The sequence below is a fragment of the Nesoenas mayeri genome (assembly GCF_963082525.1).
Source record: "Nesoenas mayeri genome assembly, chromosome: 13".
In the NCBI taxonomy this organism is placed as follows: Eukaryota; Metazoa; Chordata; class Aves; order Columbiformes; family Columbidae; genus Nesoenas; species Nesoenas mayeri.
In genome coordinates this window covers 2,553,961-2,579,124 of record NC_137550.1, presented here as the reverse complement: position 1 = coordinate 2,579,124, position 25,164 = coordinate 2,553,961, and the positions used below count along the sequence as shown (strand labels likewise).

General features: G+C 50.4%; 3 protein-coding genes and 1 pseudogene across 4 annotated transcripts in view; 3 read left to right on the top strand and 1 right to left on the bottom strand.

Moving 5' to 3' along the window:
- Positions 1–470: 470 nt before the first annotated feature.
- Positions 471–5,565, top strand: SLC7A3 (solute carrier family 7 member 3; the record flags this gene model as incomplete). Its single annotated transcript, XM_080352726.1, has 11 exons — positions 471–840; positions 1,048–1,206; positions 1,293–1,455; positions 1,557–1,669; positions 3,065–3,287; positions 3,462–3,601; positions 3,682–3,784; positions 3,956–4,167; positions 4,773–4,939; positions 5,213–5,321; positions 5,432–5,565. The coding sequence occupies 11 exons, from the start codon at positions 471–473 to the stop codon at positions 5,563–5,565; spliced, it is 1,893 nt and encodes a 630-aa protein (XP_080208852.1).
- Positions 5,566–9,847: 4,282 nt separating this feature from the next.
- Positions 9,848–10,643, top strand: LOC308045441 (serine protease 23-like; annotated as a pseudogene). The gene is made up of 2 exons: positions 9,848–9,856; positions 9,922–10,643. The product of its transcript is annotated as a serine protease 23-like (transcript).
- Positions 10,644–14,100: 3,457 nt separating this feature from the next.
- Positions 14,101–17,403, bottom strand: LOC308045412 (nuclear cap-binding protein subunit 2). The gene is made up of 4 exons (XM_080352687.1): positions 17,221–17,403; positions 16,883–17,064; positions 15,526–15,664; positions 14,101–14,864 (listed from the first exon to the last, which is right to left on the bottom strand). The coding sequence occupies exons 1-4, from the start codon at positions 17,305–17,307 to the stop codon at positions 14,766–14,768; spliced, it is 507 nt and encodes a 168-aa protein (XP_080208813.1). The 5' UTR covers positions 17,308–17,403; the 3' UTR covers positions 14,101–14,765.
- A 180-nt stretch (positions 17,404–17,583) lies between these two features.
- Positions 17,584–25,164, top strand: part of TEX11 (testis expressed 11) — a 30,740-nt gene continuing 23,159 nt past the window's right edge. The window contains exons 1-7 of the mRNA XM_080352625.1: positions 17,584–17,639; positions 17,720–17,832; positions 20,022–20,106; positions 21,221–21,300; positions 21,784–21,864; positions 21,947–22,066; positions 23,532–23,612. Of these exons, the coding sequence (XP_080208751.1) occupies positions 17,609–17,639; positions 17,720–17,832; positions 20,022–20,106; positions 21,221–21,300; positions 21,784–21,864; positions 21,947–22,066; positions 23,532–23,612 (591 nt within the window). The 5' untranslated portion in view covers positions 17,584–17,608. The remainder of the gene's footprint in view (positions 17,640–17,719; positions 17,833–20,021; positions 20,107–21,220; positions 21,301–21,783; positions 21,865–21,946; positions 22,067–23,531; positions 23,613–25,164) is intronic.

Genomic DNA, 25,164 nt, shown 5'->3' with positions numbered 1-25,164 from the left:
CACGCATAAGGCCTGAGGGATGCTCCAGCAGTCAAGTTTGGACTGAGGGATCTCCAGGCTGCCAAATCAGTGTGGAGTTGCTGGGAGACAGTGGGCAAGCTCTGGGACATGCCCGGCAGCCCTGTGGTGGAGACCACACAGGGCTTGTGCAATAAGCCTGTTCCCCACTGTGGACTTGCTGGGTTTCTCCCTCGCCTTGCTCTCCTCATGCAGAGGCTGTGCAGGTATGGTGTGCGCAGCCCCGTGGTGCTTTGAGGCAAGCTGTTGTGGTCTCTGCCCCACCAGTGTGGTGGGGGCTTGGTGCTGACGGGGCGACCAGGAGCAGGCGCACAGCTCCTGTGGGCATCACTGCCTGCCCTGGTCCCTGCAGTGTGGGTTCTGCTGCCTGCAGGGCCCTGAGCTTCACGCTCCTCTGGTCCCTTCTCTTGCAGGGGTTTTGAGCCGCTGAGCACCACCCACAAGAGGACAAGATGTTTGGGGGAAAAATGACCAGTGTTGGGAAGAAGCTGATCCGCCGGCGCATGGTGGATCTGAGCTCGGAGGACACTCATTTTGCTCGCTGCCTCTCCACGCTGGACCTCATAGCCCTGGGGGTGGGCAGCACATTGGGGGCTGGTGTGTACGTGCTGGCTGGGGAGGTGGCCAAGGACATGGCTGGTCCCTCCATCGTTCTCTGCTTCCTGGTGGCTGCTCTCTCGTCGGTACTGGCTGGACTCTGCTACGCAGAGTTTGGGGCACGTGTCCCCAAGACTGGCTCTGCCTACCTCTACAGCTACGTCACCGTTGGTGAGATCTGGGCTTTCACAACTGGCTGGAATCTCATCCTCTCATATGTGATAGGTACGGGGCCAGGCAGGGTGATGGCATGTGTGCCCAGGCTCCTTCCAGCACTGCACTGGCAGTGTGGGGGGGCTCATGGGGGCAGCGTGTGGTGCTGCGGGAGCTGAGTGTGGGGTGGGATCAGCAGGGAGGTGGTTGCTGGGATGGGAGTGGCTGGTGCTGCTCTGCCCTGGGCTTGGGCTGATGAATAGGTTTGTCATTGACCAGGTACAGCCAGCGTGGCTCGAGCCTGGAGCGCAGCATTCGACAACATCATCGGTAACCACATCTCCAACTTCTTCATGAACAAGACCACAGTACACGTGCCAGGGGTTCTGGCTGAGTACCCAGACTTCTTTGCTGTGATATTGATTGCGCTGCTCACTGGTGAGTGTGTAGGAGCAGCTCTGTGGCACTGCAGGTGGTGGCATGGGAGCCTGGAGAGTCTCCACTCACCCCTTCTGTCCCTGCAGCATTGTTGGCCTTTGGCGTTAGTGAATCCGCCCTCGTGAACAAAATCTTCACGGCAGTGAACCTGGTGGTGCTTGGCTTTGTCATCATCGCTGGCTTCGTGAAGGGAGACATCAAGAACTGGCAGCTCTCAGAGAAGGACTACATGAGCCACTCGGATGTCAGGTGAGGAGAGCAACCGTGCCAGACCAGGGTCCGTCACAGGGCTAGCACCAGCCCCGCTGTCCACGCACCCCATGGCAGCTGCTCTCTTCCCTCCTTTCCAGTAAAAAAGCCTTTGGCTCTGGTGGCTTTGTCCCCTTTGGACTGGAAGGGATTCTGACCGGTGCTGCCACCTGTTTCTATGCCTTCGTGGGCTTTGACTGCATCGCCACTACAGGTACCAAGTTGGGTGAGGGTGGTGCCGGCATTTCCCCAGCGCAGCTGGCAGATGGCTGGGACCTGCTGGGGAGGATGCTCTGTGGCGTGGGAAACAGCCTGTCGCACCGCCCCTGGGAGGCCTCCCCGGCAGCTCTGTCCCCAGCTGGGCCAGCACAAAAGGACTCCCAGCCTGCCCTGCCCCAGGAAAAGGGGCTCCCCACACTGCGCAGGGGGAGCGGGGCTGCACCCTGACTGTGCAGGGAGCTCCCAGGGCAGCAGGGAGCCTTTCCGCTGCCGAGTCGGGGCTGCAACAGCGCTGGGAATTGCTAGTGCCTCCTGGTTATTTCCCAGCTTCAAGCAACATTTTTCTAAATGACTGAGTTCGTGCAGAACCGCCGCTCTCCGGAGCGCAGGAAGCCCTCTTAATTTCCTCTCATTCCTCCAGGAATCTACTTAGTGGGTGGCTGGTACAGGCTGTTCTGCCTGACCTCCCTGCCTGTGCCTCCCTGCCTGTGCCTCCCCGCCCCCAGGAGCTGCCTGGGAGCTCCCTCCATCCCTCCTACGGTCCCAAGTCCCTTGCTGGGGAGCAAGAGAGCAGGGCTTTTGCAAAGGCTGGGGAGCAGAGGGCACAGTGCTGTGCTGCCCTGCCCGCGCAGACAGAGGGTCCACTTTCAGCAGGCTCTGGTGGGGACGGAGAGCTGGCGTGGCCGGGGGGGCTGTGAGCCCAGCTGCCAGGCAGCCGCATGCCTGGAAGCGGGGGCTGTAGCCACGTGCTTCTGTTCTCAGCAGTCCTGAAGCCTCTGCCAGCACAGCAGGATGCTGGGGACCCCTCCTTTCCAACAGCCCCTGCCTGTACTGCCATGGAAGGTCTCTGCTGCAGCTCATCCCCCAGAGCCCGCTGCCCTGCTCTGTGGATGCTCTGGAGCCCTTAGTACGGGAAAGACATGGTTCTGTTGGAGCGGTTCCAGAGGAGGCCACAAAAATGATCAGAGGGCTGGAACAGCTCTACTGTGAGGACAGCCTGGAGAAGAGGAGGCTCCAGGGAGAGCTTATTGTGGCTTTTTAGTACTTAAAAGGGACCAACAAGAAAGATGGACACAGACTTTTTAGAAGGGCATGTTGCGACAGGAGAAGGGGTGATGGTTTTAGACTAAAAGAGGGAAGATTCAGGCCAGATGTGAGGAAGAAATTTTTTACAATGAGGTTGGCAAAACACTAGCACAGGTTGTCCAGAGGGGTGAGAGATGCCTCATCCCCAGAAACATTCAAGACCAGGCTGGATGGGGCTCTGAGCAACCTGTTCTAGTTGAAGATGTCCCTGCTTATTGTAGGGGTGTTGAACTAGATGAGCCTTAAAGGTCCCATCCCACCCAAACTATTCTATGATTCTATGCTGCCTCTTGTCTCCACACAGGGGAGGAAGCCAGGAACCCTCAGCGCTCTATTCCCATTGGCATCATCGTGTCCCTCCTCATCTGCTTTGTGGCGTATTTCGGGGTCTCTGCGGCCCTGACCCTCATGGTGCCCTACTTCCTCCTGAACAAGGAGAGTCCCCTGCCTGAGGCTTTCAAGGCAGTGGGCTGGGAGCCTGCCCGCTATGCCGTTGCCGTTGGATCGCTGTGTGCCCTCTCCACCAGGTAGGACTGTCTCTATCCCTGGTACCTCCTGGGGACCAGCAGCAGGAGTCCTGGCTGCGCTGGTGATTTGCCCTGTCCAGCTGCTCTCCTGATCCCAGCACAGAGCTGGTCCTGACCCTGTCTGGGTGTGGACAGCTTGCCTGGCAGGCCCTGAGCCATCTCTCCCCATGGCAGCTTGCTGGGCTCCATGTTCCCCATGCCCCGTGTGATCTATGCCATGGCAGAGGACGGGCTGCTCTTCAAGTTCCTCTCCAACATCAACAGCCGCACAAAGACCCCTCTGTCAGCCACCGTTGCCTCGGGTCTCCTTGCGGGTAAGGCTGCCAGCTGCCACCTCACACTCAGCCCCACGGTGGTCTGGAGTCATTGCTCATGCTGTGTGTCCTCATTGCAGCGGTGATGGCCTTCCTGTTTGACCTGAAGGACCTGGTGGACCTCATGTCAATTGGCACGCTGCTGGCCTACTCCCTGGTGGCGGTGTGTGTGCTCATCCTCCGGTGAGTGCCTTCTCCCGCGTGGTGGTGCACAGCGTGGGTATGCCGTGCCTCAGTCCTTGGGCTCGTGGCCACAGCTTTTTCCTGGGGGGACACAGCCTTGGGAAGCTGCCCACTGTCCCCTTGGGCTGGGAAGTTCCTCGGGCGCCGCTGCAGCTTGTTTCATCTGCTCAGGTACCAGTCCGGGCAGCTGAACTCCTCAAAGGCCATGGAAATGCTGGAGCTGAATGGGAATGAGGAGGAGAGGGTGATCATGAACCCCATTGTTACCGCTGCCAGTGCCCAGCAAAAAGAGACACTGTCTCTGGCAAAGCTCTTCAACCCACCTGGGGACATCCCCACCAGGATCTCAGGGCGCATTGTCTACGTCTGTGTCTCTGTTATCGGTGAGTGACTGGGAGCTGGTGGCCGATGTCTCCCCCAGCCAGGGGCTGGAGTGTTTTGGTGTGCCTCTGTAGAGCCAGGAAGGGATGGTAGGCATATAGGCGGAGGAGAGCAGGCATCAGACCTGTTCTGCCCTGAGCAGGGTGCCAAGCGCAGGGCATGGCTCAAGTTTGGGATGCATGGGGGCTGATGGAGGACATGGGTGCTAAGCCAGGCATGTGTGGATGGTCATGGGAGCTCCCTGTGACAAGCCTAGCACAAGCTGGCCACCCAGTGAGGGTGGTCCCCAGGCCCAGAGAGTGCTGGGGCTTGGCCAGCAAGGTTTGATCTGCCCATCAATGGCTTCATTGTGCAGCCAGAGTGGGGAGGCTGAGCCAGTCCTGGGCAAGTGTCAGAGCTGTGTTCGAGCGCAGCCGAGTGCAGGCTCCCCTTGGCTTGCTGGGCTGTCGAGTTCCCCTGGCAAGGCACTTTCCTGAGGCGCTGGGATGGGTGTTGGAGCCACCACGTGACCAAGAGGAGTGGGTACCTCAGCCCAGCTGTTGGTGAGGCTTGGGGTCCCAAGGAGACCATGTGCCCTGCAGCCTCCTGACTGCCCCCTCCATTGCAGCTGCACTGATCACTGTCATCTGCGTGGTCCTGACCCTCAAGGTGACTGCGCTGAAGGATGCCAGCGTGGGCTGGATCACGGCTCTGGTGCTGCTCCTTGTGGCTCTGCTCATTCCCACCATCATCGTTTGGAGGCAGCCGCAGAGTGACGCACGGTTGAATTTCAAAGTGAGTGCAGCCCCCCCCAGCCTAGTGTCTGCACCCCCGTGGGCCTCTGGCAGGGTCTGGACCACTGCAGGGTCTGCCAGGACTCACTGCTGAGCAGTTACTGTCCAGGAAAGCCCAGGTTCCTGAGACACGGCTCTCCGAGGTGCAGTCCCCAGCAGAGAAGTGCCAAGATGCTCTCTGGGCTGTGGGAGCCCTCTCTGTGGCCACGTGCATCCTCGAGCCTGGCTGTGTCCCTCAAGGTGCAACTGACATGGCATCTCTTGTCCCTCTCAGGTACCTTTCCTCCCACTCCTGCCAATCTTCAGCATGTTCGTTAACATCCTGCTGATGGTACAGCTGAGTGCTGGCACCTGGGTGCGGTTTGCCATTTGGATGGCTGTGGGTAAGTGTCCTGCAGAGGGGAGCGTGGTGCTCGCAGGGTCTCCCCTGGGCGGCTGTTGCCCAGGGTGGCAGCTCACGGCTGTGCATTTCAGTGTGGAAACTGTCCTGCAGGTTTTATGATTTACTTTGGCTATGGGATTCGGAATAGCGTGGAAGGGAAGAATGCAGAGGAACCCTGTGCCACAGTAGAAAAGCCCCTGCACCACCCTGGAGGGGACCTTGGCCCCAGCGCTGCTGCGATTTGAGCGACCGGGCACCGGCACTCCGTGGACCTCTGCCAGTATTCCCACTCGGGGACAAGGTCATGATCCACATGGTACATCCATCCCATCCCACAGGGAGCAAGTCCCAGGGTCAGGACACGGAGCCGGGCTATGCGCTGCCCTTTCCCCTCGCAGAGCAGTGGTCACGGAGACACGTCCCCAGGCTGGTTGGGAGCGCTGGTGGCCCGGGGCTGATGTCTCATCCCCCAACCCTGCTAAGTGGCAGTGACACCAGCATGGCCCTCCCATCATGGAAGATACTGTCAGAAATGCTGCTTTCCCTGCACACAAGAGTCCCCATGTGATGGTGCAGCTTTATTTGTTCCGTCTGTCCATGTGGCTGTGGTCACCACCTCCTCTTTGTGCTTTCCAAGCACCAGGTGTGTACATGGCAGCTATGACTGGAGCCTTGTGATGAGGCTTGTGTCTTGTTCTGGTACTGTCAGCATCCCAGTGCTCCTTGGCAGCACAGGGCTCAGCTGGCCAAAACCCAATTTGTGCCTGGGATTCGCATCCCACACTGAGCCCTTTGCTGTCCCGGCAACACTGCTTGGTGTGAGCATCTCACTTGGTTGTCTGTGAAGATGTCTGCAGTGTAACCACACCAGTGTCCAACCTCGTATGCTTTTGTATAGTTGGTATTTTAACATTGACTTTTATACTTATTAAACTAAATGTCTTTTAAGTGCTTGGCTCTATTGGTCCCGCCGCATCTTGTGTTAATGCCCTGTGGTCACAGACCCCGTGTGCTGCCGGGCCGGGTGCCAGGCTGGTACCAGCACAGAGCAGGGCTTGGCTGTGCTGGGTGAGCTCCCTGCCCTAAAACTGCCATCTGGAGCCACCAGCCCTCACACTGTCCCCAGGGACCGTGAGCCAGGAACCATGGAACAGGGCTCCAGGCCAGCTGTGGGCCGGACACCAGCCTGCCATGGCTCTGCCCTGCAGGAGCTGTGCTGCCTGGGACTGTGTCACCAGGTCTCAGGGCAGCAGCTCCAGTTAAGTACTTGGAAATACCTCCTTGAAGCTCCAGCAATGGCCTGTGGAAGAAGTGTGGCCAGGAGCTGGGCTGCATCCACATGAGAAGATGATGATTTCCCTGATTCTGGTCTGGTCTAAATCAGCCCTGACAGATTATTTTGCAAAATAAACTAATTTAGGGCAGATGGATCTTGCATGGTTTTAGCATCTCTCTCTGTTTCCTGGCAGTGGAGCAGGGTCACTGCACGGTCAGTGGTGAGGTCGCCCACACCATCAGCTCTGCCTGGGCCCTGGGCTAGAGCTCAGCCCTGCCCCAGGACTGTGCCTGGGGGACAGTGCTGCAGCACCTGCTCTGGCCCCATGCCAGGCACTGCCTGTCCTGCTGCCCTGGGCCAGGGTGCCCTGCCAGGGCCTCCCGCTCCCGCCCTCAGGTGCAGCTGACTCTTGGTACTGGCTCCTTGCAGGTGCTTCCAGCTCTCCAGGTCATGCCAGTGGCTCGGTGTGCTGCGCTGGGTCCCATCACCCTGCCTGGTGCGTATCTTCTGGCTGGGGGCAGCACATGGGGCCCTGCTGAGCCCGCGGTGCCCCCAGCACCTATGCACCTGGGTTCAGGTGCTGTTGCTCAAGCCTAGCAGGCAATGGGGCAGTGATAACGGCTGCAGCTCTCACGCCCTGACTTGGCACTGCTGCAGCCTCCCATGCCTTTCTTTGTGCACATGTCCCCATGCATGTGTGCATGTCCACACCCATGGCTGTGTGTGAGTCTGTTCGTGCCCATGGGCATGTCTGTGCCTGGCTCCAGGCCATCCCACTGAGCACTGATGTCCCATCCTGGGCACCCATTGGGACTGGCAGAGCTCTGGACATGGAGTGGGGTACTGGAAGCCCTGGGCAGCTCCCACTGGGACAGCCCAGCAGGGAAGCAGCCATCTGGCAACCACCAGTCCGTGCCAGTGTGGTGGGCTGGTGCCATCCTGCCATGGGTGCAGGTGCTGGAGGGAGCACAGCAGCCCTGTCCACCCCCATGCCCCGTGCTGGGCACCCTATCCACCCCCGGGTCTCGTGCTGGGCACCCTATCCACCCCTGTGCCCTGTGCTGGGCACCCTATCCTTGGCTGCCTGCCCCAACCCTGGGACTCTGCATCCTTCTGCCATCTGCCTCCTTCTGCCCCACCCCAGCTGGCAGAGCTGCCAGGGATGGCACCGCATCCACCAGGCAGTGCCTCTGCCTTTCCCAGGCCCCACTGGCGTTATTGTACATCTCGGTGCACCAGTTGGTGGGTGAATAACACCCAGCGTCAGCCCCAGCATGTTACTGGCACAAGGGAGCAGCCCGTGCTGCTGCTGCGCCAGCCTGCGTGTGGGCTGCTGAGATGCTGTGAGAGCAACCCGGGGCTCCATCGTGCACAGAGGGGCCTGGATGGAAGTGTGTTCCTGGGTGAAGGCTGTCAGGTGCTGGGGGCTGCAGGGTGTGCTTTCCCATCCTGTGCCAGTCTGGAAGGGGCCATTTTCAGGTTTGAGAAAATGCAGCAAAAAGCACATCCTGGCTTTGCCACTGAGGGGCCTGGTCCCCAGCCTTGCACGCAGCTGCTTGTCGTTCGCCTCATCAGCCAGGGAGTTTCCACCCAAATTCACAGCACAGGCTGTGTTCTTGCCTGCCGCCCAGCCATGGGCCTCTCTGACGCAGCTCCAGCCCGGGCAGAATGGCTGGCAGAGCCCTGGAGGGAGCCAAACAAGCTTGGAGCTGCTCCCCTGACTGTGCCTCTGCTGCAGCATGGGTGCCAGGCAGACTGGGCACAAGCACGGGCAGCAGGGAGGGCTGGCTCCTGTTTCGGTGCTGTCTTGCTGGCTGTAGTGCTGTGGGGGCTGCTCAGACAGGCCCCTCTGGGGGCTACAGCCAGGGCTTGGTTTGTGGTTCCCCTCTTGTCATCCCACCTGGATTTAAAGGGGAGGTGGAGGGCTGTTGGCTCCGGCTGCGTTTGGCCCCAGCCATGCTGAGGGGCAGGCAGCTGGGGCAGCATGGCAGTGATGACATGCTCTGGCCGTGGGCCATACTGGGGATGCAGCACGGGTGGGTCAGGGAGTGCAGAGAGCTAGTGGGTCTCAGGCCCTCTCCCCACTTGGCTCCAGCCCATCCCCTGTGACTTTCATAACCCCACGCACTGCCGCATGTCCGGTGCAGACCCTGGTTACCTTCAGGGAACAAAGGGCTTTCCCCGTGGAGGTGGGATCGAAGCAGCTCTCTCTGCACACCAGCTGCTTGCTGAGGAAGAGCCTTTGGGGAGGCTGCTAAGAGGAGCCCATGTGGCTACACAGGCTTGGGACAGGATGGAGATGGAGGGCTGTGTCGCTGAGTGGCTGGAAGGAGAGCTGGCACTACCAAACCTGTCCCCTGCACTGAGCCCCTGCCAGAGCAAGGATGGCTCTGGCACATGGATATAGCAGCAGACTAAATTTTAAATTGGGTACAATGATCTGTTTAGGAGCTAAAATAGGCTGGCTGGTCTGCACTGCCCTGTGACATCAAATACTTCAACCCAAGGAGTTAATGTGCATTTTTCCTCCCTGCAGCACCAGCAAGCAGGTACTGTCAGATCCTCCTCCCCACAGGTGACCAGCTGGTGGAGTGGAGCTGTGGCAGCTGCTTAGTGGGATGCATCCATCAGCAGGGCTCTAGCCCTGGAATCTGGGGAATACACCCTGGGCTAGATGGGGTTACTGGTGCAACAGAGCAAACTCATCAGCTTGTGGTGTTTCTGCAGCAACCTTGGGTCACACTGTAGGGCCTCACTGTCCAAGAGAGCTCCAGGAGAGCAGGCCAGTGCTGGGTGAGATTCCTATCTCTCCTTACTCACCTAGCTCCAGGCAGGTCACAGCCTTTCTACTTTCTGTGGTTAACAGCTTAAGTATGCATGACCCAGTAGATGGTATGAGACTGTGAGTGGCCGATAATACTCCCGAGCCTGAGCTGTGGCAGGTGGCCAGCTCTCTAATCGTGCAGGCTTAACACTCTCCTTGCTTTGCTTTTGTAGGTCTGGCACGATGACTCACTGCCGGGTGGTTGCTCTTCTGTTGCTCTCCTTTCTTGCCAGTGCTGCAGCTGGTAGCCTGGTTCCCAGTCCTGTTCCTCAGTCTGTGCTGCAACTCACCAAAGGGCAGTTCTTGTCACAGCCCATCCTGAAGCTGACAACACACTGCAAAGACACCTGCACCCAGCAGGAGTCTGCCCTGGTCCCTGAGGACTTCCAGAAATAGCTCTCTTACAAGAGTTTATCCCAATGGCACCATGGTGGAAGTGAGTCTGCCGGTGAGGGGTGCAGAGAAGAGATAGGGAAGTGGCATGTATGACACAAGTGGCAGATTTATGGCACGGACAAGTGATTTTCCATCAGTGGGAACCACTTGCTGATGAACTACCCCTTCTCTGCCACTGTTGGGATGTCCACAGGCTGCACAGCTGTGCTGGTGTCCGAGCAGTGCATCCTCACTGCTGCCCACCGCGTTGACGATAGCAAAGACTGCGTGAAGGGGGCCAAGAAGATCAAGGTGGTGTTCCTGATGTTGGCACAGGCAATGGGATAGGGACAGGGAGGCTGGTGATGCACTGGGCTCAGGCGCAGCACACACAGGTGCCCATGGACTGGATCCAGGTCCCCAATTTGGTCAGTATGGACTCCAGCTATGCTTTTCTGGAGCTGAGCAGGCCATGCTAGTGCCCACACATGAAGCTGATGGCAGCTCTGGCAGCGGAGAAAATGGCTGGGAAGAGGATTCATTTCTCAGGGTTTGACAGTGACCAGCCAGATGAGTTGGTCTACTGGTTCTATGGTGTGGAGGGTGAGATGGTCTGTCTCATCTGCCAGTACTGCGATGCCAGGCCTGGGGCATCCCACTCCGGGGTGTTTGGCAAAGTGTGGGATCCCATATGACACAAACGGGAGAGGAAGCCGATCAGGGTCTTCTGAGGGCACCAGTGGCTGGAAGCGTCTGGGAGACACCCCAATTGTAATGTTGCCATTCATCTGACAGCTCTGAAGTTTGCTCAGATTTATTACAGAATCAAAGGGGACTCCAAAAGCTGAACACTCACACTGAATGAGAACCACAGCCTGCCTCTTCCCCTCCCCAGTGCAGATAGCTTTGACTGTGGTGTTCCTGAGTGAGAGCGTGGCTGAGAAGCCTGAGAAGGAGCAACATTTCCTGGCAAAACTGCTCCACTTTATTCTGTTCTCTGTCATGGAGGGAGAGAGTCTCCACAGATTACAAGGCATCCAGCAGAAACTCGTTGGAATCCAAGTCCTGATGCCACAGGAAGCCTGAAGGGTGGTTTAAGCTCCTTTGGTTGGTGCTGGCCTGAACTCAGCATCAGGGGTCTTTGCAGAAAAAGCTTGCCAGTCAGGGTCAGGGAACATGGCCTCTGCGTCCAGCATGTTAACACCTCACGACCTGGAGAGGCAGCCACTTGTTTGCTGCTAAGCTGTACCTGGTTTCTCTGGGGTCTCATCAAGTCTCTCAGTCTGCTCGCTGCACTGCCCAGCTTGGTGCTGCCCCAGCAATGAGAGGACAAAGGGTTTTCTCTCTTAATATAGGACCTTTGTGTGCTCATGAAAGGTGTCTGAAAGGCAGCCCTGGAGCCTGAGTCTTCTGGGCACAGAGTGTGCCATGGCCAGGAGCCCAGCCAGGGCAGGAGAGGCTGCTCCAGGATCCTGGCAGCCACCATGCTTGGGAACACTCTTGGCAAGGACATCTCTTCTGACTGATGCAGCATGGTGCCATGTGGGTACATACACATGGCAGCACAGGCCACAGCCTGGGAGCACCTACTGACTTGTAAACTTTCTCATCTCTCTTTGGTTCTGTCCGGGATTGCTGTAGGAGGAAGAGATCCTGACATCTACTACAGCTGCAGTATTTGAGATGGGTTCTTTTCAGCAAATACATGCATTTGAAAAAAAGTCTGCGCAAATCTCTTTGCAAAGGTTATGTTGAAAGAGGAAAGGAGCATAGATTGCTAGCTCTGGTTTGGGACTCGCTGAAGGAGACACTCTTCCTCCAGACTGAAGTGAACACGACAGGGAGATCTGTGTAGAGCCGAAATCACAGTATCTTGCAAAAATAGGGACTGATGCCCCCTGCAGTCATAAAACAGCCCAGGCACCTGTCCGAACAGATCTCTGCGTGTTCTGTCACATACATAGAACTGGTGTGTCCAGCTGGCCACACGAGGCTCTTCCAGGAGCAAATGGAAAGCTTGCCTTATGTTTCCCTACCTCATACACAAGAGATTCCTTTGCTAATCCTATAATTTAATGGCAGATATCTCTCCCTGTCTTCCTCAAGTTTTCCCATTTCCCTGCTCTGTTTGCCCAGGCAATTATTCCCTCTGTAATTCATACTCTCCATGAAGGACCTCATGCTGCTGTGCCAGGCTGGACAGATGACTGCTTGTATTTTTGCTCTTAAGTCAAATGTCCTGCTCCTTTTCACTGCATGTCAGGGGGAGCTGCTTCACAGGTTTCTCAAAGCTGTCATTGCTTAAACCTGCTGAAGACTAAACATGCAGTTCCTTCAAGAGCTGTGACAGTCGTACAGGCACAGCAACCTGACTTGCAAAACAAACAGGTAAGGAGACATTTCAACAAATGAAATGTAAAACCCCCCTTCCCCCAGTTATCAAGACTTCAGGGTAATGTGAATGTTAAATTAATTTAAATTGTATGCCTGGTCTGCAGATGGGTGTGAAACAGTTTCTATTATCTTGGATGAGGTAATGCATGAAAAATAACAGTTACACATTATTGGGCAAGGACCAGCTGCTATTATTTACATAATACAAACCAAATTTACAGACAGAATTTAACTTGTTCAATGGAATCACCTGCTATAGCTGAGAGGTTCTTTGGGACAGATCAGAAAGGGTTTTCAACTCCTCTGCTCTCTAGTTTGCATCCTAAGAACAGGTTAGAGAGTGTCAGCGATGCTCTTAAAATGGGAAGAAAGTTTGTCATAAACACAGGGGAGTTCCTGGTTCCCTCTTCTCTGAAATGCAGAGCGGGCCTTTGCTTTGCTTTGCACACTCCTCTGATTGTGGAAGAGGTGATAGAATAGAGAAAGTTATCCTAGAACCTACTGATGTGAGACATAAGGACTTGTCATATTCAGAGCAGCCGTTCACTTTATAAGCAACTTCCTTCTGACATCAGCCATCAGCTATTGCAAAATTGAAGAGGAGGAAAAGGCAGCACCAAGGCTGAAGCTGAGAGAAAAAGAGAAAAACTTGCACCCTCTTTTATGGTCTTTGTGTTTGCAAGTGACAGCAGCATTAACACACAACAGGAGATGCTGCCCCCCAGTTTGTGTGATAGAGCAAGTGGTTTTGATGTGCAAACTGCAACAGGTACAGGACTCGCTGTTGTAGCAGGTTGACCCTGGCTGGACAGCAGGTGCCCACCAAGCTGCTCTATCACTCCCCTCCTCAGCAGCACTGTGGACAGGAAATAAGACGGAGAAGAACTTCACACCCTGCCCCTCAGGGACCAGCCTCCTTAGGGCACATTTCCGTACCACCTCACCCAAAAGTCATCTTCTCTTACACCAGATGACACCAGATTCCACAAACTCTGTAGTATGCCCAAAGTGTTAATTAGTAGTATTAAACAGCTCACGTAAGGGTGAGCAAGGACCTTGGGAACCTCCATAATAAAACCACCCACATCAATCCCAAGTAGGAAGGAGACGTATTCCCTCATCCCCTCTGCCAGACAGCTCGCCCAGCACAGGGGCCGTGAACGCAAGCACAAAGCACACACCTACTGCTTGTACTAACCTGTTCCCAAGCTCAGCAAAGCACAGATAAGCAGTACAGCCAATAAACCCCATGACCAGCACAGAAGCTTGCTACTTAGTAACTAGTATAGCAGTAGCGTGCTTAATACAACACTGCCCTTGGCTCATGTCCCACGCTGGGTGCCAAAAGGGACTGTAGTGGGTTGACCTTGGCTGGATGCCAGGTGCCCTCCAAGCTCTTCTTGTCACTCTCCTTAGCAGGATTGGGAGAGAAAATATGACGGAAATCATAGGTCAAGATAAAGGCAGTTTAATACAGCAAAAGCGAGGCCATGTGCAGAAGTAAATGAAACCAAAAGATTTATTTTTTATTTCCCATCAGCAGATGTCCAGTCACTCTCCAGGAAGTAGGGCTTCAGTCGGCACAGTGGTTGCGCCACAAGACAAATCTTGTAGTAACAAATGCCCTCCCCACGCCCCCTCCTTTCTCTTAGCTTTTATTGCTGAGCAGATATCATGTGGTATGGAATATCCCTTTGGTCAGCTGGGGTCAGCTGTCCTGGATCTGCTCTCTCCCAAGATCTTGCCCTCCCCAGCCTACTGATGACAGGCAAATGTTGGAGAGAGCCTTGACATGAGATACTGCTCAGCAGAAGCCAAATCCCTGCTGTGTTATCAACACCTTCCACCTACCAACACACAGCACAGCACTATAAGGGCTGCTAGGGGGATAATAACTCCAACTCAGCCAGATCCAATACAACTGTTTTATTTAAAAAATTAAAATAAACTTTTAACAAATCACACCAAACAGTGAGGATCTGAAAAGCCAGGCAGCACTGGGGGCATCATAAGGAGAAATGCTCTGCAGGCCCTGACCAACCCAAGGGTTAAATGTGGAGATAAGCCCCTCCGAGCAGATGACAAGGCCTTGTTCCACTTCTCCCATCCAAAGAGCAATACTGCTTTGTAAGCAGATGAGGTTGTAAACGAGAAACCTGAATCTCTTGTGCATCCTCACAAGATGCCCAGACACCTGGAGGGCTCCGATGACAGTAAGCTTTTAAGAAGTTCCATTTGAGAGCAACCATGGCTGTGGTTGCAGCTTGGAGGAAGTCACCTGCTTAGCTGCAACATGAAGAGTATGGCATAGCACAAAGTCTGTGTGAAAAGCTGCATTTCTTCTTACCCAGAATCCTGCAGAGCTGTCCATTTTTCCTTCCCTTGTTGCCCTGTATCAGCACAGAACATCCTCTCTAGCCCAGAAGGAAGGGGAATGAATACATGTATATCCACAGTCTAAGGAGTGTCACCTTTTGCTGGAACTTGGATCTCACTCCCTACCCCGATCCTAAATCCGAGAACAGGGCTAGCTCTGGAAGGACAGAGCCCTCTATGAGCTAGAACCCACGAGGAAATTAATAGATCGCAGGCTGATGATTTGCCTTCTGCATCTGAATGATCTTGCCAAAGCCACCTCTTCCCACATCGTAGTCTGTCCGGTACTCATCTCGTACCTGGAGTACAGCAGTAACACAGATATTAGTACCCTGCACTGCCTAGACTTCAGAATCATCAGCCCCTCCTTGCTCAGCTGGTGGGGAACTGAAGTTCAGGTTAGAAACACTTTGACTCCTTTAAAATCTGTTCAAATAAGCCACAAAAAAGGTGGTGAAAATTACAAATGAGTATCTATGTGATGGCTGAGGTCTTTTTAGACACGGGGCAAAGAAGACCCCAAAACATTTCCATTCAGCTTTGCAGTCCAACTTTCTGAATTGTCAGGCATGGCCTCCAGAATATTGTCTCCCCTACACCTTGGAAACCTGCAAAGGAACCTCACACCTTCATGCCAGGGCAAACAGCTGCATTATGAGATTGGCCTAGCAGCTACACTGGCCCGCTCCATTCAAATTCTGCGTCATGTTAAGAATACCAGCTTAGATTAGGGAAGATTCTTTTTGGATTGCAGAAGTCTGGAGTCCCAGACAGAAATGGCCTTCAGTTCTGTTTCTAGCTTTTAACACCAGGCATCAGCTATCAAAATAACATGGGGGTGGCTGAAGTTCATATTAGCTCTTTACAGTCTACACATTGCTCTGCATGAGACAAAAGCAGCAAAGCAGAACACAATCTTAGGGGGATCAAATTCAAGGTATGAACTGGTATTGCCTTTACCTGTCCTCCAGTCTTTCCTCTTCCATACTGTCGCCCCTCCTTAAACCCTGCATCCCAGTCAGTTCGAATGATGCGGTCATCTAGCCGTGTGCCGTTGATAAATCGCATTGCGTGTTCAGCATCTGCTCTTGTGTAGTACCTGAAGCATACTATAAGGAGAACTAAGTGTGTTATTTTGTTGGGGACAAAGAAAATAAAAGAGAGAACTATTGTATCTGAGAAGTAGAGAAACTCTGCCTTCCAGCCCTTTTTATTCTTCCTGCTTTCTCTATAGGATCGAAAACTGCGCTTCTATAAATCCAAGCTAACAATAGTTCCCACTCAGACAGGATTCTGAACTTTAATGTTAGTACCTTCGCAGACAAGAAGTTGCTTTGGATCACTTGTTTCAGCAGTAGATTAAACAAATATGTTAATAACCTGCTAAGCGCCAGAAACCTATCATGTGCCTTTTTTATGTGAAACTTGACTCGGTTTGAACAAGAGGCACAGGCCTCACAGGAGAGCTTTGCGAAGACAGCTCACAGTACAACTTGTACAAGCGTGTACCCTGTGCTTAGGAATACCGCCAGTGCTTATTCTGCTGCTTCATTCGGGTGTAAAGTTAAGGTGAGAAAGTGAACATGTGCCTGGTCAGACAAGAGCTAAGACTGACGATTTTAACAGTTCTTATTTTGGCCCTAAATTCATTAAAGAATTTAACAAATTAAAGGAACTCTCTGCCTTCTCCAGCAAGCACAGCAGCAGTAACACTTTTCACACACAAAACCACTGTACAGTATGTCTCTCAATCAAGATGGTGGTGGGGAAGCAGCAAGGCTGGAAGGGAAACACCTGGTAGAAAGCACCTGACAAGTCTCAGGAGGAGCAGCTGAGGGAACTGGGGCTGTTTAGCCTGGAGAAAAGGAAGCTGAGGGGAGACCTTATTGCTCTCTACAACTGCCTGAAAGGAGGTTGTACCATGGAGGGGGCTGGTCTCCTCTTCCAAGTAGCAAGTGATAAGACAAGAGAAAACGGCCTCAAGTTCAACAGGGAAGGTTCAGATTGGATATTAGGGAAAAATTTATTAACAGAAAGTGTTGTAAAGCACTGGAACGGGCTGCCCAGGTAAGTGCTGGAGTCACCGTCCCTGGAGGGGTTTAAAACTTTAGACAAAGTTCTTAGGGATGTGGTTTAGTGCCAGAGTTAGGTTACGGCTGGACTCTGTGATCTTGAGGGTCTCTTCCAACCACAATGACTCTATGACTATCACTCCTTGTCAGGTTTTCCACAGCAGTACAGCTGAGCTTGCTGTGCAGAGGAACTAAAGGTGGCAACCGCACACGGGCTGGCAGTGACAGGGAACCGCAAAGGATACTCGACAAAGCAGAAGCCACAGGGGGTCTTCTTGATCTTGTCCAGCCCCATGACGATCCTCTTGACATCCCCGCACTTGGAGAAGAGCTCCTGGATCTGCTCCTCGGTGGTGTAGAAGGACAAGTTGCCAACGTACAGCGTAGAGGAAATCTTCAGGGACTTCTCCTGCAGCTGCTTGCTGCCCTGAGGGGAGCAGGCAGCGGGTCAGCGCTCCTGCCGCCCCGGCGGGCACCTCCCGCTCGCCCGGCCTCGCCTCGGGCCCCGCCCGCGCTGTCAGAGGCCGCTCCACCCCCGCCCTGCCCGGGCCCCACCACCCCCGCGCCTCAGGCCCGGGCGCACCCGGAAGTGCTGGTCGCGGTACTGGCTGATCTCGCAGTAGGAGTCGCTGTTGAGCCCGCTCAGCGTCGTGTGGAGCAGCCCCGACATCTCTCCTGCGCCCGGCCGGGCCCCGCTCCCGGGATCCTTCCAGAACGGCCGCGGCGCCCACCGGACGGCGAGCGGGGGAGACGGTCCGCCGCGCCATCCGACTGGCCGCAGCGCCTGTCACTCTAGGCGGGGAGGCGGGGCGGTACCGCCGGAGACCCAATGGGCATGCGGAGCCGCCGCCAGAGTTGGGTTCGCTCCGGCCGCGGCGCTGGGCCCGGCATGCTCTGCGGCGCCGCGCATGCGCTGCGGCGCCGTTCCCGCCCCGGGTCACCTCAGAGCGGCGCTGAGGGGCGGCCCCGCCATGGCGGGAGCGCGTCTGGTGGCCGTGGAAGGTGCCGTCTGCTGCGGGGCCAGGGCTGCCTTCCCTGGGAGCCCGGGTTGTGTCTTATGCCCCTCTCGTCCTGTCTTCCAGGGCTGGTACGGGAGCTGCTGAGGGAAGAGGCCCCATCCCGCATCGCCGCCCTCACCGAGCAGCTCTTCCAGGCGGCGAGCAACCTCTCTGAGGAGGGCGGGGGGGCGGCTGAGGTTGAGCCCCGGCCTTCCGAGCCACCTGAGGAAACGGGGGGTTCGTGTGTTTCACCCTCGGCGGCAGCGCTCGCCCAGGTCGGTGGCTGTGGCTCCCGCAGCTCGTCCAGCCCCTGCCCTCGTCCAGCCCCTGCCCTCGTCCAGCCCCTGCCCTCGTCCAGCCCCTGCCCTCGTCCAGCCCCTGCCCTCGTCCAGCCCCTGCCCTCATTCCTAATCTGTAATTTTAGCCCTGTTGGGATCTAAGAGCTAAAGTCCAAAATAAAGTGGAAGATACTACGTTTAAAAAGTCAAAGCAAAATATTGCTCCAAAAAGTGAGCATCATAATGGGAAAAGTTACTGGTGACTTAATGATGTTAAGGTTTTTATTATGGCGGTTTTATGGTAGTATTTAATCGTAATTTTAAGTAGAAATGCAAGTGTAGAGCACTGATGCATTGAGAGGTTGGTACTGGGTAGAGGAGGGGTCCTTTTTGTCCTGTGCAGGGGTTCAGACAGTGACAGCAGATGCTTGAGGAGGAAGAAACAAGTGAGTGTTTTTAACTGCCTGGTAAACCCAGCACACAGTATTGGAGTTGGAAGTACCTATTCGCGTACATTATAAAAGTGGGTTAGATTGTTGTTAGTAATGTTTTTTTTTTCGTTCCGTGTATTTCTTCTAGAGGAGTTCTTATAAAGTAGTGAACATCTACTTTAAAAGGCCTTTTTCAAAAAGAAGTCTGATGAGTAATACATGAATCAGGAATAAAAACAAGACCAACTGAGATATTGTTCAACCTTTAAATCTGAAATTATATTTTGAAGAGATATAACTCATAGCAATTGTCATCTAAAGAAGGCTGATTTTGAAAGTCCTAAATTTGTGACAAAGATCAAGATGGGTTAGCAAGTGGCACACCAGAAAGCATGCTTAGTGCAGTCTGTAAAGAAATATGGGAGCATAGAACTGGCATCTTTCTTCTTTAAACAGTTGAGCTAAATTATTTTTAAAGAAAGGAGATATTAATTTATAATCTGATCTTTTCAATAAAAGGGGCCTTAAAGCGTCTCCTAGTTAGGCAAGAGTGCATTTTTAGGCCAGATCTGCTATGGAAACTAGGATGTGAAGTGATGGTAAGTGCCACCCTTCAAGGAGCTTATTGTCTTTATGAAGGCCTTTTTAACAAGAGTATACAGTCAGTAGCCTTTGTCCTTTTTTTTCTGCTAATATCAGAAGTTTCTCAATGTTTAAAATAATTAAACTACTTAGTTTTCATTTTGATAGGGAAAATATGTGAAGCCTTATTGTAAATGTGTTAAAACCTCATATAATTCTTGTATTTTTTTTCTAATCCCTTCGAATTCTGTGACATTTGTTTAATACGTACATCAGATATTCTGAAAGCTGCCAGTGAATCAGTTGTGTTTTGGACATGATGATTTACTATTGCACAAATTTGGTATCGATGAATGTTTGTGAGAAAACTTCACCCTGGACAGACAGACTGGGGTCATGTTTTGTTAAGAATGGGAAAGGATTTGATAGAAACATAGGCTAGGACATTTCAGTAATATGACAGATTAGTGGGATTTGGTTAGGAACATATGGGAATGTTTCTGAAGTTCATCACTTTACTTACAGAATTGGCTGTTACACGTAATTTCACATAATTTCAAATTGGAGCTGAAGGCACTGGTGGATGATATGACACATATGTGCTATTGGTCATAGGATTAATTAGTTCTTTTTAGCTTCAGGTCTTGTCAGCCTGAGATTTACACAGTCGTGTTCTTTCTTACCTTGCTTCAGCTTAGAAGTGCTCTCATGTTTTTAGAAGATGTAAAATAGTCTTTTATAACACTGAATATATCTTATGAAATATACATATGAAAAGAGTATGTGCTTCCTGCCAGCTGCTTATAATTCTGAAATCATGGATCTGTAGAAAAGAATGATCCCTACTTTTAGCTGAAGAAATGTTATGTGGTCCATTCAGCATGCTGTTTTCAAGTCACAATCCCTGATCTCCCTGTGGGATCATGGAACTATTTCATGGAAAACTTATACCTTTGACTGCAATGTAAAAGGAAGTTGCACAAACATGTGGACAGATCATTACTGTGATACACATAAAAGATGATTTCCAGTAGTGAATTTCAATATTACCCAAATCCAAGACAAAATTAAATTTAATGGAATTCTCCTGCTCAGGTTGAAGAGGGTGCAATAAACCTGTGGAACTGGACTGTGACCAAGCACACGGGTTCTGTTGTCAATGATGAGCAAAGAGCTAAATGTACGTATGTGTTCTATATACATGGTGCTGTAGATTTGTTTGGATCTTTGCAGATAGGGTGTAGGCAGATGAAAATATACAGCTGGGCTTGTATAAACAGTTCTGGAAGGAGCATCCTAGTGTGATAGTGATCTCGTGACACAGAATCTGTGTAGGCATTCTTATCCCTCCCCCTTTCTATGCCAGAGCGTCAGTAAAGCAGTGATGTGACCAAAGGAAACTGATTTGTCTTCTAATGCTATGATTTTAATCTAAAAACGTGTGTAAATAAAATAAATGTACGTTTTAGACTGTTGGTCACTTAACTTATATCAGTGGGGTTGTTTCTTTAATGAAACTATCTCATCAATGTTTACATACAGAAAACCTCTAGATCCCTTTTTAAGTTGCCTACCTTAGCCAGGTGCGTTTGCTTGGAGCCAGGAGCTGGTCTCAGGGAAAGCAAAATGAGCTTTTGGTCTTTTCCCTCAACGTGTTCTTCATGTGGTTCTGCAGGATTGCAGTATCTGGCCTACATCTTTGTCTTGAGGGATTATAGTCAAAATTACGTATAATCTGCATCATATAAATTATATTGGGTAAAGGGAAAAGGGTAAGTGTACACAAAATAAGTAGTAATTGTAGAGTGTAATGTTCTCAGATCTTGTATCACAGCTGAAGGGCCAGGGAGAGGCTATTTTAAATACTTTAAGTGGTGTCTTTTCCACCCCTTGTGTATAAGGAAGGCCTGAAAATATTTTTGCTTTTTACTTTGAAAATGTAAAGAGTATTAAACTTCATTTCCGTATTGTGCTGAAGGCTATTTTGAGACGCTCAAGGCACGTTAACTGTTAGCACCTGCAAGGTAATTAAGTCTTTGAATACTATGCATTTAATTTAAACTCTCTATAAACTGTTTAATAGGTATTTTGATGATAATTTTTTTTTTCTAATGCTTAAAAAGCCATTTTAAACAGTTCAGCTAAAATTCAGACTGCTTTGACTCCTGAAGCTTCCAAATTTTTCTCTCTTGAAATTTAAAATGACAAGCAGTCTTTCAGATATGGCAGGGCCTGACTTTGGAAAAGAAAAAAAAGGAGGGGGAACTTAGGAATGTCTGCGTGTTCTCTTGCAGTACGGTTTGTTGCTTGCAGACTGGTGTGCCTCTGTGAAGGCAGTGATCCTCCGGAGGGAACTATTCGAAGACAGATTTTGGTAAGGCCAGCGGTGGGTGAGCTATCAAGTACAGTTGATCGCCAAGGGAAACCTTCAAAACCCTATCATGGTTGCTTTGGAAAGGCAGCAAAATACCCCTATAGTTCTGGTGAATATGCACATTGAAGGGGAGCCTATGTTGTAATGGGGATTCCGTATTGTCATGGGGATCCCTTGCTGAGGCAGCACAGTTACGCATTTCTGGACAGTGCAGTTAGCATCACATCTTTGTCATATGGTCGAATGTTACATGAGCAGCATATTTATTTATTTCAGTATCTTATAATTTTGTCTAGTAAGACACCATATGTCTTATGCTGCATCTGAGTGTTAAGGACTTCAATCAGATGTGAGAGGCACTTGACAGAAATTGAAGAGCTGAAACACCCCTTCCTATGTTAGATATGTGCATCAAGATGAGATCTAACATTACCTTTCTTGAAAGTGACTATATTTTCACAAAGCACTTATATGCTCCTTCAGATGTCTATGAAAACTGGGAAAGGATGGATAGATATTGGAAAAGCTGATATCGCCGATGGATTTCTAGAGACTGCCATGAGCGTAGGTTCTTTTCCAGTTCTAATTTCTTCTAAACACACCTATTTGTAAGTTCCATGAGTGATGCCTATGCTTTGTTTTCCAGAGTATAGAAAAACTGTATGCAAAGTTACTTAAGGGGAGCGATGGTGAAGCAGATATTAATGTGCACAAAGCCGATGTGGAGAAGAACCTCTTCAAAGTTCTCTCTTATCAGGCTGAATCAGTATGTGTTCTTTCCAGTTCTCCTTATAAGTCAGTAGGGGTACAGAGGGAAACTCTGACCCAGTTATTACATGTATGAATGCTTGGCATTGAAGACTTGCTGAGGGCTGCATTTCCTTCACTTAGATGTAAGATAGCAGATCTCGTGTTTGCATTCAGTGTTGCCATCATTTAATGATTTTTAATTTGCCTAATTTATTGCAGTTGTTTCTGCTGTGGTGTTTATATCTTCTAGTTCAGATTCGTTGCTCTGTGATTTGGCTAGTGTGGCTGTTTATAAAACAAACAGCTGCCTTTCTGAATCATAAATGTGTCAGTTCCAAAGGTGTCCTGTGCTTGACTGGAGAAAGGGGATAGGACTGGTGTAGAACCTGGGTCCTCCAAACCGCATTTGTTAACATGTACACAGCAAGACTAGTCACTTTGGAACGCTCATCATACTGTACTAGGCTGATTGAAAGTATGCAAAGGTATTAATAGTATTCACCACGGCTGCAGATAGCCAAGGTTCATATCTAACAAATAGATATTATAAGCCAAAGGTGCAAAGTCTTCTGTAGCTCACAGCTTTCATAACTGCAAACTCATGAACATCATCAAAGACAGAGATCTTTCTATACATTAATACCCTCTCTTCCATGACCTTGTATTTGCTGCTTTCCACATATAAAGGCTTTAAACAGTGAGAGAACCAGTATAAAATTACAAAGTCTGGAAACAGTGAGTTCTATGACATTTGATATTTTTGTTGAAGTCTCAACCTCTGGCATCATACAATGAGGTAAGAATCATGGTGATAATTATGGAAAAAAAAGCCTAGTGCAGTATGAGAGAAGTCTGAAAAAGTGCTAAAGGTTTTCTAGGAGATCAACAACACAAATTGCAATAATTCGGAGTAGGTAATTTAGAAGTGTTAAGTTTGGTGAGGCATTGGTGTGCCTGACTGAAGTTTCTGAGTACTTTATCAATGCTATAGAGTATTACTGGCATATGAGTGTAAATAAGAGAAAATATAGTTACCTCCATTTGTTGATAACAGCACTGACCTCAGTATCTACAAGGGAAGTACTACCTTCAACATTCTCAAGAGCTTCCCTAAGAAGGCCAAAGCAGTGGCCAAAATTTTTAATTTGATCATGAAGACAAAAGAAGACTTTAGGTTGTTGGATAGGTGGTTTAAGATTTGCTGAACTTCTGTGTCATCTTAACATATGAATGAACTTCTCCCATGTATCTGGCCTTTTCATGCTGCCTGAGCACTGCAGTGTTTTTCTGGAAGTCTTTATCATCTGGCAACATATAGAAATATACAGAATTATTGTAGCACTGTAAGGACAGATATCTAATCCCCAACCTAGCTTTACTGAATGTGAAAAACCCAAGTCCTGCTTTAGAGAATCAGTCTTTTAATGAATTTTAAAGACAAGTTGTTCACAGTTTGTTGGCATGTTCTACTGCTTTCTTAGGCAGTTGCTCAGGGGGATTTTCAGAAAGCAGTGATGTGTGTGCAGCGCTGCAAAGATATGTTGATGAAATTGCCAAAAGAGGTAAGTGAAATCATCCTTTCTTTATCATTCCAAACTTTGAAAATCTGCTTTCCTCTCTATGTGTTAAAGTACTCTGAGCTGTGTATCTCTTCTGTAACTGGTTGCTCCTTTGAGATTTTCTTACTAAAAATTTTGCATGAAAACAGCAGGGTTTTTTCTTCAAAGTTCATTTTATTCTTGTTTCTCAAAGTTTATCATTCAAAATAGAACAATAAACTAACGAATGAGAGAAGACAGATCAGCAGGCAAGGCAAAAAACTTTATAAACTGAATGAGTGGCCTACTCTTCTACAGAACCAGCTGCATTTTATGTCTTGATCTTGTGTATTACATATTCACTTGTACCCACGTGAATTTTTGTCTGTAAACAGATGGGACAAGAGAAGACCTGAGCTCCTAAGTTTTTGATATGGAAGTCTATCACTATCCTCAGTACTAATCTTTGTCTTCATAAAGCTGTAGAGCTACGAATGGAGGCTTCCCATTGCACTAAATTGTGTTTTTATGGTTCTATTGTCACAGAACAATGTCCAGAGAAAACAAACTCTAGCATATGCAGACTAACTCTTTGTTTGCAAAGATAGAAATCTAATATGTTTACATCAGAGTAAACTTTCCCACTTTTATTTTCATTTGCTTACTTTAATGTTTTCCCAATATTTAGGAATTATTTTGTTCCTGTCTCTGTGGTACAGGTAATAAAATTAAAAGGGGTAGTTGTGAATTCTGAAAGGGAAATATGGGAAATATGTTTGGAGTTTAATTTCGTTGAATTTATTTTTTTGTGATCTGCGGGCGGTGTTCAGTGCATCTGAGAGACTAAGTTGCAGGAGTGTAGCTTTTATTTGAAACATAAAAGCAGAGCTGCTCACTGTGAATTGTTGAAAATGCTCACTGGGATCTTTGCATTACTATTCCACATTTAGTTTTAATTTCATGCTTTCTGCTTAAACTCCTTCATTAAATAATATCAAACTTCTCGTGATGAATGCTCTTCACAAAGCAGGAGCACCAATGCAGACAAGGAAAAGGTTTCTGATTATGAGAGAGACAATTTACTTCTCGTGGTGATGTTTAAACAATGAGGAAAAAGGAAAGAGTTAGTGATTGCTGAGTGACTTCAAAACTTTTGTACCACTAGGTAGCTGTCAGTCCTTAACTCGTCCAGGCTCCTGTTGTACCAGAGAGCACTTGCAGGACATCACAAGGGGGTGGTTGCGTTATGGTAACGTGTGGTACCACAGATCAGCTGAGGATTTGCGGCTTGTGGATCATCAGTGATCTATGAACCGTAACTGGGAACTCTTGCCCTGCAGAGTGAAATGCTGAAATTGTTCCAGACATTTGTTGTTCAGAGAGGTGCCAAGGTTATAAGAATATTTAGTGTTATGCTTGAACGCAGTAATTCACTGAAACAGTATTTTAATTATCCTTTGAAATACTTCTTTTCAAAGCGTGCAAGTAAATGACTGGGGTATGCCACAGTATGCCCACAGCATTATGCTAAACACTTTGCGTGAAAGCTTCAGTACAGTAACCTTTCTGTTTTGGA

Coding starts and splice junctions, on each gene's coding strand:
- LOC308045412 (XM_080352687.1), bottom strand. CDS start 17,307: ATGTCGGGGCTGCTCCACACGACGCTGAGCGGGCTCAACAGCGACTCC. Junction 17,065..17,220: donor ACCGCGACCAGCACTTCCGG/GTGCGCCCGGGC, acceptor TGCTCCCCTCAG/GGCAGCAAGCAGCTGCAGGA. Junction 14,865..15,525: donor GAGGAAAGACTGGAGGACAG/GTAAAGGCAATA, acceptor GCTGTACTCCAG/GTACGAGATGAGTACCGGAC.